The 21,290-nt window shown below is 38.9% G+C and overlaps 1 protein-coding gene across 3 annotated transcripts in view; it reads right to left on the reverse strand.

Moving 5' to 3' along the window:
- Window positions 1–329: 329 nt before the first annotated feature.
- LRRC8D (leucine rich repeat containing 8 family, member D) overlaps window positions 330–21,290 on the reverse strand; it is a 114,028-nt gene continuing 93,067 nt past the window's right edge. The window contains exons 1-2 of one of the 3 annotated variants that reach the window (XM_012661153.1): window positions 5,510–5,689; window positions 773–3,712 (exon numbers count right to left, since the gene is read on the reverse strand). In XM_012661153.1, the coding sequence (XP_012516607.1) occupies window positions 1,134–3,710 (2,577 nt within the window). In that variant the 5' untranslated portion in view covers window positions 3,711–3,712; window positions 5,510–5,689 and the 3' untranslated portion in view covers window positions 773–1,133. Of the gene's footprint in view, window positions 3,713–5,509; window positions 5,690–21,290 lie in introns of those variants that run through there. The other 2 variants (XM_012661151.1, XM_012661152.1) reach the window with 2 other exon arrangements.

Here is a 21,290-nt window from a genome sequence, read left to right on the forward strand (position 1 = left end):
ATTTTTTTGAGACTGATTTAGACACTTTGTAAGTTAGATAAAGAAGGACAACTGTCATCTAAAAAGTGTATATTCTGCCAGCATTTCCCTGGACATGACTCTGCCTAGATGCAGACAAACACAGGAAATACAGCTTGTCACTAAAATAAATAGGGAAAGTTAGAGTTTTCCAACACCATGAACTAGAAGTCCTATTTTTATTCCCCACCAACACTATCACAACAGTGGAAAGGACAAAAAATTAAATAATGCTTGCTTTGATTTTGTATTATCTTCCAAATAGTGATGTTGAAAAGTTGAATCAATAAGTCATTAAAATTTTTATTTTGGTTATAATTAAATTTATTTTTAAGAAACTTTTTCTATTATTGGCAACCCTATATTATTGGTAGAAAATTAGACCATATAATCAGAACTCCAAACTATGGGAAAAAAAACTATTATTAAGGGATGTGTTAGTTTTTCTTGTTATTATTCATTCTTAAAAAAAAAAAAACAAACCCCACCCTCCAACAATCCACATACCTTTACTGCATTCCAGGTCTTCAAAATTATAAATCTACAATATGGGATTCTCAGAAGCAGCAGTATCAGTCAACTATTATAAGAAGTGCTTATTTGAGGTGCTTTAAATTAAAACAGGAAAGAAATCAATATTTTAGCAAATTTAAATTTACAAATGTGGACCTGATGTGTCTGTCTTTAGTGGTCTGAATTAAAGCAATATTGCACCAATTAAGCAAAGTAAATCAAGACACCTCAAAAAAGGTGATATAGTAAGAAAATGTCAATTTAATCATTTACTTTAGCAGGCAAGCAATTTGTAAACATTCAGTAGCGGCAGCATCCAAGTTACAAACAATTTAAAAAGAACCAAGATTAGTGATTTTAATTTTTCCTTCCCTTTCCCCAAAAGAAAAAAAGAAAAAAGATTTGGAAATGAGTGACTTAAAACCCTACAAACATTGAACATTCAGTTACGTCTTCTATCAGCCTTCTATGCATCATCCTCTGTGTTTTATTTTAAAAGATGTATCTACTCCTAAAATGCATTATCTTGCAATAACTTGTACGTGAGCATTTGCAATTTAGGAAGTTGTTCCTGCACATGGCTGTGCACGCACTATCTCAGTTTAAATCCCATTTGCAAAGGGAACATTTATGTCTTGGTTCAATGCTTCTTTGACTTCGAGTGGCAGGGTGTCAAAAAGGTGATCTTCCACAACAAGCCCGCTTTTCTTGAGCATTCGACACTGGCCCAGCTGGGCTGGCAGGCGGTCCAAGCAGTTCCCCTTGAGCTCTAGCTGAGTGAGCTGGGAGAGCTGACCAATCTTCTCTGGGAGGGAGGTGATGCAGTTTTGCCCCAGATTCAAAGTCCTCAACTTGACACATTTAAACAACTGTTTTGGCAGAACGTCCACTTTGTTCCCAGTGATATGCAAATGCTGCAGGTTCTGAAGCAATCCTATTTCTATTGGAATCATTGAAATGTTGTTGTAGCTTACATCTAAGCATCTGAGTTTCTGTAAACTAAATACTGCCACTGGTAAGGATTCGAGCTTGTTGTTAGAGAAATAAAGTGACTCCAAATTTTTGACATGGGTGATGGAGGGAGGAATGGTAACAATTTTGTTATGCCATAATTTTAAACAAGTCAGTCGTTTTAAATGCTGGAAACTGATGATTTCCTCAATTGTGCGTATGTTATTTGACTTTAAATCCAGTTCCTGTAAATTAGAGAGGCTGAAAATAGCATGTGGAATTCTCTCTAGTTCACAGTTCTGGAGTTCCAGCTCGGCGACATTCATCATTTTCTTAAGGCTGTTCAGTACCAAGAGTTTAGTGCCGTCATTATGAATGACTAACTTTGTAAGATGTGGAGCCACATCTGTAATGTTGGAGGGAACTTTGGTCAAATTGCTCTTCACGTGGAGAATCTTAAGGTGCCGCAACTCTCGGAGAGATTCAAGTCCTATCATCTTATTGTTTTCAGAGTTCAAATTGCCTATCAAGTACAACTCTCGAAGGTTTTTCAGCAAATACACCCAGGCAGGAATTTCAGCCACATCAGTGAACTTCACGTGAAGGCATCTCAAGTGATCGCGAAGAAAGCTGAAAGCAGTCTGCTCAACTTTTGCAGGGCAGTGGCAGAGGTGGAGCTCTTGGAGATTAGTCATTTGAGAAATCTTAGCAGGAATTTTAGCTTCTGGAATCAGTTCAAGCTTCAACACATCCAAGTCTGTGAGGTCAAAGACAGCATCGGGCACTCCCGACAGCATGAACAGATGTAACTCCTGCTTGTCCTGGGCATTGCGTGATACGTGCTGCCTGAGTTTTTCAAATGTCCACTCGTGGTTCAAACTAATTTCCCTAAGTTTATTTTCACTGACTTCAGACAAGAACACACCAAAACGCTTGGAATATAGCTGGTCATACTGGTCTACCATGTGTAGAAGGAACGCAAAATCGTTTTTGACATCTGGAATGTCACTGAAACTGCTCTCCTCTCTGACCTTTTCAAAAGAATATTCCTTCAAAGGTATCCTGAATAACCAAAAGAGAGTATAGAGGCAGATAAAGCCATAAACACAAATAATGGATATGTAACTGATGAGAAGCTTTTTCAGCATGTAAGCCATATTGTGAGTACACTCAAATACCTCATAACCAGTCAGATGCTCAACTTTTGGCTTGCAGACGTGTTCAAAGCTGATTGCGTTGACAAAGTTCGCAGTATAGCAGAGAATAAAAATGAACTTGGCTGTTTTGATAACTGTTTGGACCACATAGAGTTTATAGATCAAGTCACTATCTTCCACATGGGCACGGAACTTCCTGACTTTCTCAAACAGGGCTTTGGCCTGTTCTCCGTCTTTTTTATCCAGAATGGTCATGCTGGGAACCTCGATAACAGGCTTCTCCGCTGAAAATTTGAAGCCGGTTTTGTTGATCATTGGAGTACTGGCACTGGGGCTCCCTTCATCACTGCTGGTAGACACGTGCTTTGGTAGGGTTTGGGCACCTGTTATTCTCTGCTTGTTTTCCTCTGAGTCTTCACATGCTGTCTCGGACAACGCTTTTGTAGTCCAAGGGGATTCAAAGCACTTTCCTAATATTGAAACAAAATGTTCTACTTTTGAGCATGTTTTGGGATATTTGAACCAAAAGTTGCTACTGACCATGAGAATAATAGTATGGATAAGAGCAAGGTACGGAAAGTATTTAGAATACCATGGGAGGGCCAGATGGTAACACATCTGATTAATAAATACATATTGCTGAAAATCCAAGTTTGTTTTTCGGCCTGTTGGATCTTTCTTCTCTTTCTTTGCCTCCTGATTTGGAACTGTGAAATCAGTGCGAGGATATGTGGCTCTGAGAGGTATGTCAGGTGTCACAGAAGATGTGCCAAAGGAAATGTCATTTGTCGTCCGCCCATCTTGGCCTTGGCCGGTGGCTGCTTCTATCTTCGGGATGTCGGTGGTGATGTCGGCATTTCCTGGTGGTGTGTGTGCCTTTGAATTTACAGGAGATGGCAATACTGGCAAGCAGACCACTTGATCTTTGGTAAGTTGCATGGTTCCTGCAAAGATGGCTACCATCAACATAACAACAGCCAGGTAATCCATAAACACATCCCACCATGGTTTCAGGATTCGGTAAGTTGGCTGAATGTCATTAAGTGATGCAACTTCTGCAAGGGTAAACATTCCTAGAAAACAAGGAAACAAAAGACAGTATTACAGAGATGCAAGTGAAAACAGCAAATAAGAAAAATCCTATGCCTGCTCCAAATTAAAGTTTTCTTATCCGGGTCCTATCTTTTTATTCAAGGTAAGAGTGTAGTAGGAAATAAACTAAAAGGAACATACATGAGAAAAATGGTCATTTGTTTCTAGTAGCTTTTCTCTGCTCACTGCAAGAGAAGAAAATGATTAAGAATTGTGTTCTAGGTAGGAAATAATGACAGCCTGATCTATGTCTACAGTGGGTACTGGACCTTGAAGAAGGATGACAGCAGGATGGCATCGGCTGTGGACTGGACTGACTTTAGGTTAAGACTGAAGTTCTGGGGTATGAGGATGGGATGACTCCTATTTTGTATAAGCCAAAATCGAAGGGCCTGTGTATCCTGTTAAACTCTGGATAGCCTTTATGTTCCAGACTTTGTTCCACCACTTACTAATGATGTGATTCCCTAAGCCTTGTATTTCCCATCTGTATTATAGAGATGAAAACTTCTAAGAGTCCTTGGAAAGGTTAAATTAAGTTAATGATTGTAAAGCTCTTAGCACACCCTCTGGCCACAAGTAAGTATTTGTTAGCTGTTTATGTTTGTACTAATCACCCTGCTGGAAGTGTCCATGGACAGTCGAAAATTAAGGGTCTAGACTTTAAGAGATATCTTAGTATACATACTTGAGATTTATCAATATATGTAGCTGAAACTCTGGCCTTCAATGTAGCATCTATGGAAAGCATGTAGATTGATTGAGAAGATCCAGGAGGGCATGAAGTAATCAGTGACGTCAAGTGATGCCATGTAAGTCAGGGCAGTAAGACCTTTGATCTCCACCAAAGCAGGTGACCCTAGCAGCAATGAAGGGAGCCCTGATGCCAGGACACTTGAAAATGTGGTCTCCATTTACCACCACTTGGCAACTTTATAGTATTGGAACTAGTTTCTACAAATAATAAAGTACAAGGACAATCATTCAGAAGGAACCAAGAAAAACCACAATGTTTATAGTGGCAAGTAATAGGAATGGGCTTCTATAATCATGTCCGTGAACCAAATGTTTATCTTTTTGAATTTTAAAAAAGCATTACCATATTCTGCTTCCTCAGGAGGTTCCGGGGGTTCTAATATTCATATATAAAATGACTCATTTCTTTAAAAAACAAAACAATAAAAGGCAAGGCAAGGACCCAAGATTCTGAGAATGCATTTAATTTTTTACACGAAGGATGGAAGATAGATTTTTTAATCTATTCATGTAAAGTTGCCTGAAATGCTGTGTTGAGGAGGATTCTGGTCTGACTCTGGCTTCAGTAGGAAACAGTGCTGTGACTGATTACTAGTGTCTTTTCTGGATGACACGATGGATAGAGGTGATATTAGTACTTCAATTCTGCGCATATGTCTGTGTGTGCTCTCTCTCTGTCTCTGTTTTAAATTAAGCTGAAAATAAGGACCAGTTTTTATTTTTTCTGAAACCCTTCCACATATCTATTACTGTATAGAACAGGTACATAATATTTCTTAATAAAATACAGTTAAAATTTATTCAATTATAATAGCAATTCCCACATCTGCAGTTAGTTTAATTGAAATATCTCTTATGTAAACAGGTAGACACAAGCGTAAGAACTCCAAATATAAAATTGTTAGAAATCATGTGCCCGGATATCAGGGCTTACATATGAAATGACTGGTATCCAGTCTTAGTAAAAAAAAAAAAAAAAAAATTACCAAGGAAATAAAGAAAAGAAAAATAAATATTTGTACCTTAGCAGGGGAAGTGGAAGATAACATGCCCACTTGTACCCCTTTTATTCTGAGCTCCTGTATCTTGTGTGGGTTTTATATTCATGACTGGCTTGGGAATTTAAGCAGGAAGAAAGCGTACTAGTATCACAGCAAGCCAAACCAAATGGGAAACAGGCTCAACCTCAGGTCATTTGAGCTCTTCAGTGCCTACCTAGAATAAACAAAACACAGCACTGAGCCATGGGTTACAGAGTGACTCTTACTTCCTGTACAGAGAATGGAGAACGCATCTCGCCTAAGTTTATTCCTGACCAAGAAAATATGGTCACAGCCAGGGACCATGGTTTTAAAGGGCCATTTGCCTGGGTAATAGAAAAGAAATAGATTTTTTTTTACACATAACATTTATTTCTAACAGGATTTTTCTTTACTCTTCAAATACAATCATGCACCACATAACGACGTTTTGGTCAACAATGGATTGCACATACGATGGTGGTACCATAAGATTATAACAAAGCATACAGAGAAATCTGACATACAGCACTAGACGTTGGCATTGCAGATTAAGTAGGAGAAATGACTGATATTCAGTAATGATCCTGGGGCATTTTGTTTTCCATATGAAAAAAAATATATAAGTAAAAATATATATACCATCCAGGTTTGTGTAAGCGCACTCTACGATGATGTTTGCCCTAGTGATGAAATAGTCAAATGAGGCATTTCCCAGAAGAAACCTCTATGGTTAAGCGACACATAACAGTAGCTGTATCAGGTTCTAGAGAAGCCAAGATGTTTGGGTTGGAGGACCAAGGGGAAAGTGAGTGTTGAAAGTTACTGTACTACGAACACTTGTTACTTGTCTTTTATACCTTGCTTATTACTACTGGTTTCTCTGCCTCCAGTTTTGACCTCTTCCAATCCATCTTCCACCCTGCCGCCGGTCTTTAGGCTAAACTCCACTCGTCTCCTCTCCTGACTCTCTATGCTCTAAGTGGGTAACTTCTTCCATTATCTCCAACAAGCCATTCTCTCCCTTGTGTTCAGCCCCTCCTACACTTTGTTTCCTCTGCTTTGAATACTTCCTCCACACCTTCCTTCACTAGGCTCTCAGGTTTCTGTGGCCTTTCCCAGAAAGCCTTTCCTGACCCGTCTGGGTGAGGTGCTTCTCCCAAGTGCTGTCACAGGGCTCTGTACCTCTACCCACCACAGCCCTTACCATACTGTGTTTACTTGTTAAAGCTCCCACTAGCTTATCAACTCCACGGAGACAGGGACCATACCCATCTTCCTTCCTGGTCCTATGTATCCAATACCTGACACATAGTAAGTAGATGCTCAATCAACAAAAGAATGTATGAGATCTTGATCATCACCTTCAGCATCATAAAAATTCCTTGATGGCATTTTTTAATTGTATACATATAGCATTGAGCAGAATAGCATTTTATTAAACTGAATTGCCACCACAAAGCAAACTGCGCCTATGTAAGAATAAAAACTCTAAGCCAGGTCTCCGCATAAAAATAAATAGTTAAAGGACCACACAGCAGAGAAATTGTGTGATCCTTGTAACTAGCCATATTCTGCAGCTGTCAAAGTTTCAATGGTGGTTTTCAAGCATCTTGTACTTGGGGACAGCTTTGATCCCAGGAGAGAGAAAAGGCTGATCATTTCCCATTGGAAGAAGTGAAAGATAAAAGGTAGGGGGCAGAGAACACAGCAATAGAGTACTGTAACTTCGCACATGGCTACCAGCTTGGGGCCTACATTCCCTGCAAGCATGGTAACAGCAAGCAACAGAGCAGCATGCAACAATCCCGCCTCAATGAGCTCTTCTCCTCCAGCACGTTGTTACTCTGCCACCCCGACCCAGAGTGTTGTGCCCTTGACATTTCCTCCAGCCATTTCTCTTTTTCATTTCTGTCTCTTATTTATTCTCTAAGTCCCAGCTCAAACACTACCTTTTCCTTCAAATTCCTATCATATTGTCTAATCATAACAATCTGTTTCTAATCCTGGTCTCTTCAACTAGATCTTGAGCTCCTGGTGGGCAGAGACTATGTCTTACTCCCCTCTGCATCCACCATGCCCTACTCTCACCCCTGAAGAACACAGAAGGCATTTAATGATAATAATGACAATGTTACTAACAGTAGTTATTGTTTGTCATCGTCATTCTGTATACCGAGCGCTGCTCTAGGAGTTTTACATCTGATATAATCCCCTGCTTTTGTACAGAGCACAGTTCTGAAAATGAATGTATGAACGTTTAGTTTCAGATTTGGGAAGCTAAGGGAATGGCTCTACTTCTAAAATACTACACAATATTATAAAATCCACAAGAATTCCAGAAATTAAAAAGACAGGCAATATCAAGTGCTTGTGAGGACGTGGGAGCAACTGGACTCTTAAACACTGCTGGTCATAGTGTGAATTTGTGTAACTACATTGGGAAACTTGTTGGTATTATCTACTGAAACTGAACATATGCATACTCCATGACCCAGTAATTCCACTGCTAAGTATATACCTGTGAGAAACATGGGTACATATTCATTAAAAGACATATACGAGAACGTTTGTAGCAGCATTATTTGTAATAGCCCCAAACTAATCCAAAATGTTTATCAAGAGTAGAATGGAAAAATATAAAACATGACATACTTAAAAAATGGAATATTGGGCAGCAACAAGAATGATCTGGTTACACGGGTGTGTTCAATTTATAAAATATGGCCTGTACGCTGAGGCCTTTTTTGGTATGTATGCTTTCACTTCCACAAAAAGTTGCAAAAAAAAGGTAAAAGAAGCTGCAGCTGAAACAGCTGTCCTAGGAATGTGCTATGGTAGCAGAGAGGCTTTGCCTCTGCCCTGTCCCAAGACACATCTAGGCTGGCTGGGGTCACAGGACAGCAAAGCCCGTCCCCTCCCCTCCTCTGATTGTCTCCCCTCACCATCCATCTCCCCAGCCTGAGAGAAGGGGCCTTCTCTCCCTGGGGTACAAAGGACTCATTCTGTCACAGAAAAGGCACAGAGGTAGGAGCATGCAATGTTCAAAAGCTCTGGCTGGAAAAAGTTGAATGTACACAGATGGAACACAAGTGGAACTCTGCCTGAATCCTGTTTAACCTTCACGACATTACTCTAAGCTGCCAAAGTGTTCATTTACCCTCATAAAGAAACAGACTTACAGAAGTTAGGTTGTAGAAGTCAAATAATTCGTAGTGGAGTCCAGATTTAAAATCCTATCTAAGGCCAAAATACATGTTCTACCAGATTACACCGCCTCTCTTCTGTATTTCTCAAGTTTACAGTGCCTTACAGTTTATAAACTACTTTCCTATACAAAATCTCGACTGATTTTCACAATAATCCAGTGATAGGCATTGCCATTGCCCAATAACATGAGGAAACCCGAGGCACAAAAAGATTAAATGACCTCACTGAGCTAATTAAGCGGGAGAGCGAACAGAATCTTTCATCTCCACATCTCTTTTTCTCTACCACGTCATCCAATGGCTGTGTTTTTGGCTAAGGGCTGGCTGTTGAAGGAGGCTTCTCACTATTGTCCTTGGCTTTGAGGAGACACAGCAATGAAATTATGTAATCACCACCATTCCTAAGGCAGTCTTTTGAGCCATTCATGCAGAATTTAAGAAAGCCACCAACCCTGTGCCAGGCATCATGGAGGGGAAGGCAGAAAAGATCTAACGTAGTCCTTACCTTCAAGGAGTTCCCAGTCTAATGGAAGTGATAAGCAGTGAGTGTGCAGTTACAGCAAACGAAGAAGATTGCTCTGACCTGGTTAATACAAAGTATAGGACATGCATCGGACATAGCAAGCCGGAAGCTGCTCTGCGTGAGGAAGCTGGGAGGACTCCCTAGAGAGGTGGTTTTTAAGCTGAGGTAGGAAGGAGACGTGAGACATGAAGTGGTGGCGGAGGGTAGGTAATACAATTTTGGCTGAAGAAACAGCAAATGCAATGGCACATACATGAGAGAAATGATGTGATAGAGAAACTACAAATAATTCTAATGCTATCCCAGTATTAGTCTATCACATCTCATGAGTAAGCCAATGAATGGAAACCAAAGCATGGATGTATAGTCTTAAGAAAGTGCCCAGGCCACGAAGCAGGAAACCTGTACTTTCCTGTAATGTCAGCTGCTGACTAGGCTCTTATCTTGAACACAGGACTTGAATTAACGTGTCTGCTACCCTATTTTACCCACCAAAAATGGGGATAATGACACATGTCCTTCCTATCTCCCAGTGGTATTTCACCATTAACTGAATAAAGACGCAATTGCATTTTGAAAACAAGTTGCTTCTCGTATGTTGTTTGTGTGTGTATATGAAGTATATTAAATACATACTCACATAATATAGTATATTATGAGCCTCAAGTGACTTCATAAGGTGAAGTCAATGAAAAAGGAGATCTGTATCTGGCTTTCTGAATTTCACATCTTGAGTTTAATTTCCTTAGTGAGTCAGGACTCAGAAAGACTATAAATGGTTATTATGGGATTTGTTTTTGTTTTTTAATTTGAGGAAGGCACGTTTAGTAAGTATTACTCACATATATTCTTTGGTTTCTCCTTTACAGTATGTCTCCTGCAAAGGACTTAGAGGATTGCATTACGAGGAAGTGGATTTCACATTTCAAGGCTTCTCTTTGTTGATGCCACAGATGAAAATCAGCTTAACATTCTCATAAGCGAACATTTCTCATAAAAGTCAAGGAAGCTTTTTGTACTAGAACTGAAAGGGGGAAGTTATGCACTTCGGTTGGACAAAACTGAATCAGAAAATAACAGGGCTGAATCTAAATTACTTTGTGACTATGATCCTGTTTTCTTATCTGAATGTATAGTCAACAGTAGTGGAATAAATCAATAATAAATAAACCAGGTTCAAAAATTAGAAGCTACAATGTTTGGACAATCTGTGAACAAATCTTTGAATTGTATACTTTAAATGGGTGAATTATATGGTATATGAATTTTATCTCAATAATACTGTTACAATGTAGAACCTAGATCTCAGTCTTTGGCCTAAACTGTCCTTCGACAGAAATAGTAAAAGTAGATACAGTTGTATAGCCTATTGTAGATATTCACACTGGACTATAGTCTATGTTCAAATGTTTTGAAATGAATGCTATGTTATTATTATGAGATTGAAATGGTTCTGGAGAGAAATCTTATCATTTTACCTATCCTCTCTGAGTATCCATCCAAGCCTCATCTTTTTTTTTTTTTTTTTTTGAGACAGAGTCTCATTCTGTTGCCTGGGCTAGAGTGCCGTGGCATCAGCCTAGCTCACAGCAACCTCAAACTCCTGGGCTCAAGCAATCCTACTGCCTCAGCCTCCTGAGCAGCTAGGACTACAGGCATGCGCCACCATGCCCGGCTAATTTTTTCTATATATATTTTTGGTTGTCCAGCTAATTTCTTTCTATTTTTTTAGTAGAGATGGGGGGGGGGGTCTCACTCTTGCTCAGGCTGGTCTTGAACTCCTGAGCTCAAACAATCATCCCATCTTGGCCTCCCAGAGTGCTAGGATTACAGGCGTGAGCCATGAAGCCCGGCCCCAAGCCTCATCTTGATAATAACAACTACCTCACAGTGTCATGTATTAGGAACATCTGGTCTGGCACAAAGTCAACCTTCAAAGCTCAAAGATGTTTGCTGAATCTGAATGCAAAATAAATAAATAGATCATTGAAGAGAAAAGCAAGCCTGTCTTAGCCTTTAACTGAAGATGATTAGACCAATTTCTCGAATTTTGAACTAGCATAGCACTATGTACACAGAGTAATCCTAAAATAAATGGCTGATACAAATTGTTATTCAATTTCATTCATTCTTTTAGAAACAATTAATTAAAATTACTTATATACTACAAAGAACACAACTCTGATGTCTAAGAGACCTGGATTAAAATCTTGCTCTTTACTCCCATTAGCAGTGTAAATGTGGGTAACTTAGTGTCTGCTGGAAAACACGTATTAATGAGATTGTTACTAGCAATACAGCAAAATTACAGCATCATAATGGAAGAATACGATCACCTAAATTAAAACTTTAAAAGTTAGGTCCATCTACACTAGGAGGTCTTTAATACCCCTATTAAAATAAGTAAGCCAAAAGGCTTTGAAATGTTATTTTTAAAAAAGAGTTTAGTGTATGAAGAAACAAATGGACTGATTAATCAATCTAATACTTAATTTTTCACATAGGTATGAATTTCCTACCCAATCAAATATCAGCTTTCATTTTCTTTCTGTAGAAGAAAGCCAATCAGCCTTCTGGGTCAAACTGGGTAAATGGGAAAACATTTGAGAAACCTGTGAGGGTCAAATTCTCAAATCCTTCATTGAAATAAATCAAAGGGGAACAACTTAAAGTTTATAAAGAGCTGATAAGCTACACCACTGCTGCAATAACTCATCCAACACTCAATATACATATAAACACATGTGTAGATATATATAGACTCACACACCACACTCAAATCAGATGTCAAAAATTCATACCCTTAAAGAAAATAACATGCTTCAGATGCAAAACAGGAAAGAAGGTATGATTTAGTTTTTTCCCAACAGTCCTCTGTATTATCGGTATTATATAAATGTCAATAGTTATGGATATTACAATTATACAATGTACTCTATAGCACATTGTATATAGAATTGTATATACAATGTAGAATTGTATATACAATTCTATATACAAATACAGCATAATTCAGTAGTGCCACTCCTTAAAATTATAAGAGATTATACTTTTAAAAGTAGTCCCCTTCTAACACTATTTTTATTTAAAAATAACTGAAACAAGGTTTTTAGGAAGAAAAAAACCCTAAATTTAAAAAAAAAAAACACTTCTTATACAAAACCTACCAATACCAAATTTCACATGGAGCAAAATCCACCCATTTTGCTAACCATCAAAAGCTTTTTATAAATCCATTCAACACTTGAAAGACGACATCTACAAAAAATTCAGAATCTGTGAAATATAAAAAGAACTTTACACAAAGTATACTTTAGTATCTCTTTGGGGGTTTCTCCCTAGAGTACTGCTGTTCACAGAGGAAATTTGCTTCAAAGCTAAGGAACAGAACACTAAATACATGTTAATAGGTTTAAGACAAAATATCTTAGAAATTAACAAAATGTATTAAAACATTGCTGTGAATTTTCTTGCTTTTTATTCCAGCTCTCAATTCTAAATGTCAAGGCCCACGTTTGAGAGCTTACAAGTGAGATCTTATTTACGGAACAATACAAAAGAGGCTCCAAATCAATGGCTTCCACATGTATTCCACACGACCCCACTTTCTTCTACAAGCTGTCATTAGCATTCCCTTAAACATGAACTCAGGCCAACAGAATTTCACAAAAGCTTTAGCACCCATAGGCCTCACTTAGTCTACCTTCTATTAGAAACTTTATTTAACATTTACAGAGTATTTGCCACATGCTATATGCAGGTTCTGGGAATTAAAAAGGGGAATAATTTTTTAAAAAATTAGAAGCTGCCCTTACTGAGAAAGCAACCTAAAGGAAACATAAAAAGAGCTGGGGATAATGACAATGGTCTGATCATTAGTCCCTAAAAGAGTTCAGCTGATGGACCTTAACAAAGGCTCCAGAGAAAGCCACCCCAAGCTAAGAGTGAAGCGTTTGGTTAAACCTTTATGATCCTAACTTCGTCCAGTTTACTATGAATCAGCCGGTAGGATTTCTAAGAGAAGCTTTGCTTGCGTTTTCAAATCCTCTGCTTCTTTCCATCTGTAAGATGGACATCTTAGATCAAGGCTGACAGTTTTCCTCTTAAGTTTACTCCCATTTAATATTATTTCTTTACAGTATGCCTAAAATTGGGCTAAAAAAGTAAAACTAGGATAGAGCTCCCTTAAACCCTAGCAGTTTTCCGTGGTCTAAGGAAGTTTGCGACATTGTTTTACAGTTGTTTTAGGACAGAGAGCCCCTTTGATCATAAACCCATGGATATCTGCTCTGCATACGGACAGCTGGGAGCCTGCCAATCCTTATTCCTGGTTTAGGACAGATTGCTGGAAAGAACCTGAGCACCTTGCCCTGGTGCTTATCTTACTAACCCTCAAAGAGCTCTTAAAGTTAGCATGAGAAAGAAACTCAGATACTGATTCAAATTCTAATCCTTTGATAGGTAGCTTGTTTAGTTAAAAAGGCTATTGCAGTTTATTAGAAGATTCTAGCCATAAGGACGAAAAATGAGTGCAAAGTCAGACAGTGGTTGCTCAGAACACTTGCAGAACTGTCGGTTCTGTCTGTCTCTGTGGATTTGTCTCCCTCTGTAGATTCGAATTCCTCCACTTAATGAAAGGAGAGTTTTCTTTTATTTGCGTATCCCTAGGGCATGGCACAGGATAGGCACTTAAGAAAGGTCTGTTAACAGAATGAATCACATAGACCTATAACAGCACTCAAGGAGAGTACTCAGAAGGCACTGACACAACCAAATACTGTCAGTGAGGTCACTATTAATTATGCTGAAGTCAAAATGATCAGCTGTGACAGGAATTTTCCAATATCCAGAGGGACAACATATTACAACTCTTTTTAACAAGTTATTTGGAAGCTAACTCATTCTCACTCTGATAGAGCATCTGCATACAGTTTGATTCATAATTAAGCATTCCATAGGAAAGCAAAGGCAAAGGTAATCTTTGCCTCAACTAATTATATCCTCAACTAAAAGATAAAACCAAGATTTGATTCCTGAAGGAGGGCAGGTGATAAGCCAGTGTGATCGCTGAAGCAGAGGTTAACAAGCACCACCTTAGCATATAACCAGGTAATATAAAAGGGCAGGGAAAAAGGAGTTCCAGAGAGGGAGGCTCCTTGAGACAATGAAGGTGTCAGAACCCCAGGCCTCCTTCTCCTTGCCCTTCGTGGGGTTTCCTGCCCATCTGCATGGGCAATGGAGATAGAAATTCTGACTGCGGGTAGCCCTTGAGTTAGTGGTGAGTGCCGCATCTAACTGCTAAAGCAGAACACTGTGTCAAAGTGTTGGGCAAATGCCCAGCACACGGTAAGCATTCAATGAAAGTTAACTGCTGTTATTATTCACTATGTTGAATAAGGTGTTTTAAATAAAGAACCCTGTAAACATTCATCTTTACCACCTGGTACTAAGAGAAGTTTTTCTTTCATGATGAACTGGTATAAAGAGCTGTGGAACCCAGATGTTCTCCACTTGTCTTCGGCTTTCAAGACATTCAGCCAAATTTTATGTAGACATTATGAACACTAACCCTTAGTTTAAGTCTTCATTTAATTATTCATTTATCCCTCCACCCAAGAAATATATACTGTACACTCAAGTATTAACACTATGCAGATTCCTAGAGAAAACTTGGTGAGCAAATTCAGACATATTTCCTCTCTCACGCAGTACATAGCGTAGGGGAAAGAAATATTCACTTAGTTGGGTATCTAAATTAAACTGTCAACTGTGAAGAGCTACCAAGAAGAGGAACAGGCAGAGGCAGGTTTGCTGTGCAGTGAAAGAAACTTAAGCGTCAGGACCCCACCCTTGCACAAACCACTTCCAAGGCCCTGCACATACTTCTGTATCTCGAATTTTATGTTCTTTTTCTTAAAGAGAGCTCCCCAAACTGCATAAATTTCAGTTCTCAGAAGGCTTGGACCTTCTCCTGGTTGCATGATATTATGGAAGTAGATAACGAGGAGGGGGGTTACGTCCACTTGGCAAGATCAGGGAAGAATTTTCTGAGGAAGTTATGACAGAAGTAAGATGTGAAGAAAGAACATAGGGGTACACTGGCCCAGATGTGCAAAGGCCCTGGGAAGAGAGGCAGCAAAGAATACCTGAGGAACTGAAAGAAGGTTTAAGGCGCAGGGGCCTAGAAACTTAGTTTGATATTATCAAACTAAGGGCAGTGGGAAATCACTGATATGTTTTTAGCTGGAGATGAGAGGTGGGTGAAAATGGAATTTGTGTCATTTATCATCTATCTATCTATTTATGTAGCTGCGGATTCATTTATCTATTGATTGATTGACTGGTAGAGATGGGGTCTTGCTATGTTGCCCAGGCTGGTCTTGAATTGCTGGCTTCAAGCAATCCTCCCTCTTCAGCCTCCTGAAGTGCTGGGATTACAGGTTTAAGCCATCACACCTGGCCTAGAACTGAGTCTTTTAAAAGATTACTCTGGGCCTAGTGTACAGGTTAGTGAGGGAAGACATGAGATCAGGAAAGCAGCTATTATATGACTCTGGGAAAAGGATATACGTAGGTAGGTAAAACTAGATTGTGAGTCATAGAAAAGGTTGTGAGTAAAATGGATAGATTTATGAACTAAATAGGTCAAACAAATAACAATAGGATTTAATAGTGGATTGTATGGGGACCAGGGTAAAGGAGAAAAAGGTGTCAAGGATGACTCTCAGATCTCCTTATAATTCTCCATTTCATTGTTCCGCCCCCTTGTTCTTTCACTCTAATTTACTGTAACTGATTTTTTTTTTTAATAAGCCCTTTCAATCCTTTTGAAAAGAAAGCAGATATACATAAGAAATGAAAAAAAATGAAAGCTCTCACATGTTTGGGCAAGAAATATACCATGAAATCTCTTACCTCAGTTGGAAAAATATTACTTTAGTGTTATCAATATACAAGTCATTAATAACTACCCTTTTGTAACACTTCTGGGGTGAAGCACAATTTTAAAACCAAAAGCAGTTAATTTTGTCTCACTTGGAGAGCACACACATATAATGACCTGCACTGTACAACACTGTGTGCAGCACAGCCAAAAGGGAGCCCGCTCACAATACCTGATTAACCTCACAGTCACAGCCTGTGATTATTCATGCTAATAGAATCTGGTTACTGGAATAAAACAGAAACGAGTAAAAAATTGAAACAAAAAAACTTTCATTATTCCTTTTAGGGAGACAGAGAAAGGCAGTATAGTTTCATTCTCTAGTGGGTTTTCTTTAGCTCAATATTAAAGTAAGTTTACATTTTACAAGTAAAAAATAGCCACACAGTGAGGCAACAGTGAGGTGGGCAAAGACACAAGGGTAAGACTCTGAGAATAAAACCAAATACTGTACACCTGTACAAAGATAATCAACAGTGGCATAATTTATACACAAAAAAACATTTTGAGCTAATTTAAAATAGAATTTTTATCAAGTTGGTAGGATAATGGATAAGAACGTGGCTTAAGGAATTAGCTTGCCTGAATTTTCATTCCATCCCCACCTTTTCCCTGTAAAATGGGAATACAAATAATGTCTCACACCACCAACTGTGCAAACCTGGGCCTTCATTTTCCCTACCAACGAAATGGGACCGAAACACTCCTGTGACAAGGTGCACACACCACCCCATGTAATGCTGAGCACATGGTAGGCCCACTCATTGAATGTTCCTGCTCCAACTACTCCCCAAAATTGGCTCTAGATGTCCAGAAAAATTTGGGGAGAGTGGGGATCCCTGCGTCAAGCCCAGGATTTGGAATGTGGTGGTGACAGAGAGGAAAAATAAAGGATCATGAAGGCTTTAAGAGGAAAAAAAAAAAAGCAATGAAGAAAAGAGAAGAGGCTGGGCTCAGTGTTTCAACCCTGTAATCCCAGCACTTCGGGAGGCTGAGGAGGGAGAATCACTTGAAGTTAGGAGTTTGAGATCAGCCTGGGCAACACAGTGAGACTCCTTCTCTACAAAAAGTAAAAAAGAAATTAACCAGATGTGGTGGTGTCCACCTGTAGTCCTAGCTACCTAGGAGGCTGAGGCAGTAGGGTCGCTGGAGCCCATGAGAGGCAAATAGAAAAAACAAGAAAACCAAAAGATGACAAGACTTTAAGAGAGTAAAGGTATAAATCAGTCAACTATTATAAAAATTAAGGACAATCAAGACTTAAAAATCATTAATGACCCTTGACAATATATATTCCACTCTATTATAGTGGAATTCATTATTGACATAGAAAACATTTTAGAGTTAACTAAGAATTTCCCCAAAGGGTTGGCCTTTTAAAGTAATACAAGCCTTCTTTCAGAATTAGTGATAAATTGGTAAACTCGGCTGAATATTACTCTTGTCCTATTTCAAAGGATTTGATAAAGCAAAGAAATGTTTTAGTCATATTCGATTTAATACTGTTTCTAAGTAGTTAGCATCTATTTGTGTAGCTCTTGTGAAAATTACAAACGATCCTTAGAGAAGCAGATCTGATACACCATTTAACTGGAAGCCCTTCTTTCTAAGTTGTGCTTAGAATTAATGGTCTCTTCTTTTTCCCCAAATTATGTGAACTAGAGGAGTTTTAACAGAGAGCCACAGTTATGATGTTATAATTTATAACATTTCCCCCAGTGATAAAGAATTAGTAGAGCTGTAAGTCTGAATCCCAACTGAGCAGTCTACAGTTTATAAAAACTAAGCCTTCCTGTGGTGAGAAGGTACAAAATACAAACAAACATATTTTCTAATTCAGTATGTTGTTACTACTTTTAGATGAGTTGCTGTGAAGATTACATGAAGATCTTTGACTCCGCATAATTTTAGATATTTACTTCCTGATAAAGCACATCTATTCAACTCCTTAAAAAACGGTCCAAGATAACATTTTTGAAAAACTGTTTTGTATACTTAAGTGTCAATGGTGCCAGTGTATTTACTTAAGTGCCTGCTACTTAACTGTAGGTCATTAACAGTGTTTCCCAACCTAGATCATGTGCTGACCCACATGGGAAAGACAGGATAACATTTGTACATGTCCTGGGGATGAACACAATCGGACCCAGGGCCTCAGACCACCCCCCCCCCACAAATGAACTAACATTTCAGCCATCTACTGCCCATTCCTGGCATATCCACTGGGAATTCCAGCCTAAAATATGAGATATTGGATGTAAACTAAGGTCTAAATCTGACAAGTGACAGAAATCATCCATCTGAGATGTGATAATTTTTGGAGTGATTAAATGTCTTCTTTCTTCCTCATAAGAGCATAAAACAGTAAAAACAGATTATTATAACCAAGAAACAAGTTGCTCATTTGTGTAACTTTACATACGACACGTTATAACTGTAATTGTAATAATATTTAATGTCTTGATGGACCAGTATTATTAGACAGAGGCTGTGAATGCTAAGAAATACATAAGATCAAAGGTGACCATTCATTAATCAATGCATTCCTATACACTAATTGTGTTAGGGATTGGGGATTTGTAATTGGTGATAACTTATCTTGCCCATTATAGACTTCAGCAAACTTTTGTTGTCATGGTGCCATCAAGCTCATAAACCATTTACTTTTTTTTTTTTTGAGACAGAGTCTCACTTTGTTGCCTGCACTAGAGCACCGTGGCATCAGCCTAGCTCACAGGAACCTCAAACTCCTGGGCTCAAGCGATCCTCCTGCCTCAGCTTCCCAAATAGCTGGGACTACAGTTGTGTGCCACCATGCCCAGGTAATTTTTTCTATTTTTAGTAGAGACTGGGTCTCACTTTTGCTCAGGCTGGTCTCAAACTCACGAGCTGAAGCAATCCTCCCTCCTCTACATCCTAGAGTGCTAGGATTACAGGCGTGAGCCACCATGCCCAGTCACCATTTACATTTTCAACAAATGTTTGGCTTAGGTAATGTGCTAGGTGCTGGGCATATGTATATACATAGTACAGCATGATAGATACAGTTCTTGCCCTGTTAGAGCTTAAAGATCTAACCATGCTTATTTTAAATATTCTGGAAAAGATGAAACATGAGCCAGGTGGATCGGATTGCATGAGCCCACGAGTTGGAGGGTGCAGTGAGCTATGATTGGGTCACTGTACCACTGCACTCCAGCTTGGTTGGGAAACATACCCTGTCTCTCAAAAAAAAAAAAGAAAAGAAAAAAGAGAAAGAAATAAAGAAAAGATGATGCATGGACAACTACCACCATTCTGCCCAGAATTATATAGGGTAAACAGTCCTAATATCTAAAATGACAGTAAAGTATTTGAATTATTTTCTAGTAAAAAATCTCTAAAACAAAAAGAGATGAAATAAACATAAACCATCAAAACAGCATTTCCCATACATCTCCACATTAGGATATATGCAGAAAATGGTAGTATCTGTACTGCACAAAATGGGAAACAGCTGAAGGTGCTCACAGCTGGAGGATGCCCTGTACCATGGACTGAGAGGTTTCTACTATGGCAAGCAGGTATTCACTCTGTTACTAATATGCCAGGTTACACCAGCCAGGAAATTGACCCAAATTACATAACGTATTGAAAGACGATGCTTGTTTACACATTTACAAGATGGCAGGAAATGAGTGATATTTAGAAAGAGAGTGTTAGTACTATCATTCAGAAAATGTTTTGAAGATAGTAATAAAATGATAGCAAAAGTTGTACTAAATGTGAAAACAGGAGTGATGAGACAAAAAGTGTAGACAGAAATTTCATGTTACAAGTGTTAGTCTGCATATATGCTCACGTATACTGTGCTACCAATTTTCACCACAAATGCATAGCTGAGGATAAGAGCTACAGACTATCTTTTTTATTTTTATACCCTTAACTCTGCATGGCATACTTTTCTGGAAGGAGAAGAAAAAAAGTAAGAGGCATTGAATCCTATAACCTACATCTGACAGCTGCTGAAACTTTCAGGGCAGGTCCACACAGGCTTAAAAGAAAAAAATCACTCATTTCCTCCCAGGCTAACTTTTTTTTTTTTTTTTTAGACAGAGTCTCACTGTGTTTCCCGGGCTAGAGTGCCGTGGCCTCATCCTAGCTCACAGCAACCTCAAACTCCTGGGCTCAAGCGATCCTCCTGCCTCAGCCTCCCGAGTAGCTGGGACTACAGGCATGCGCCACCATGCCTGGCTAATTTTTTCTATATATTTTTAGTTCTCCAATTAATTTTTTTTTTTCTAATTTTAGTAGAGATGGGGTCTCCCTCTTGCTCAGGCTATCTCAAACTCCTGGGCTCAAGCGATCCTCCTGCCTCAGCCTCCCGAGTAGCTGGGACTACAGGCATGCGCCACCATGCCTGGCTAATTTTTTCTATATATTTTTAGTTCTCCAATTAATTTTTTTTTTTCTAATTTTAGTAGAGATGGGGTCTCCCTCTTGCTCAGGCTGGTTTCGAACTCCTGACAGGCTAACTTTTTAATCAATCAAAACAGTTGTCCATTCCTGTGATGAAGACCATTAAGTGTCCCCCAGAAACCATTCTTCCTTTCTACTTTTTGGTGACAGACACCCGTCAGCACTGCTATCAGTTGGTGCCCATCCAGAGATAACATTTCCCAGCCTCATTTGCAACCAGGTATGGCCACATAATGAAACTAGGCAAACAGGAGGTGAGAATTTGTTCCACCTTCTGGTAACTCTCCTAAAGACAACTACTTGATTGGGCCTTCCTCTTCCCTTTTTCCTGCTGGTTACAAATGGGGACAGCAGACAACCTTGAAAACCACATGTGAAGCTTGGTAGAGCTATCCTGTCAGCCCTGGACTGCTCATATCTGCAATGTTCTGTGAGAAGGAAATAAGTATCCGTCTTGTTTAAGCCATTCTGTTTGGGAACCTCAGCAGTTTAGCTGATATCATAACCAATAAAATTTCTGACTACCAAAAAACACCTCTTAAATAAAAGCATCTAAAAATAGGAAGATTAGACTCATGTTATAATCAATCCTATCTATAAAGCAAGTATTTTCACAAATACTAAAGGACTTAACAGTGGAAGTATAAAGTA

Source organism: Propithecus coquereli, unplaced genomic scaffold (genome assembly GCF_000956105.1).
Source record: "Propithecus coquereli isolate 6110/MARCELLA unplaced genomic scaffold, Pcoq_1.0 Scaffold7, whole genome shotgun sequence".
Classification (NCBI taxonomy): domain Eukaryota; kingdom Metazoa; phylum Chordata; class Mammalia; order Primates; family Indriidae; genus Propithecus; species Propithecus coquereli.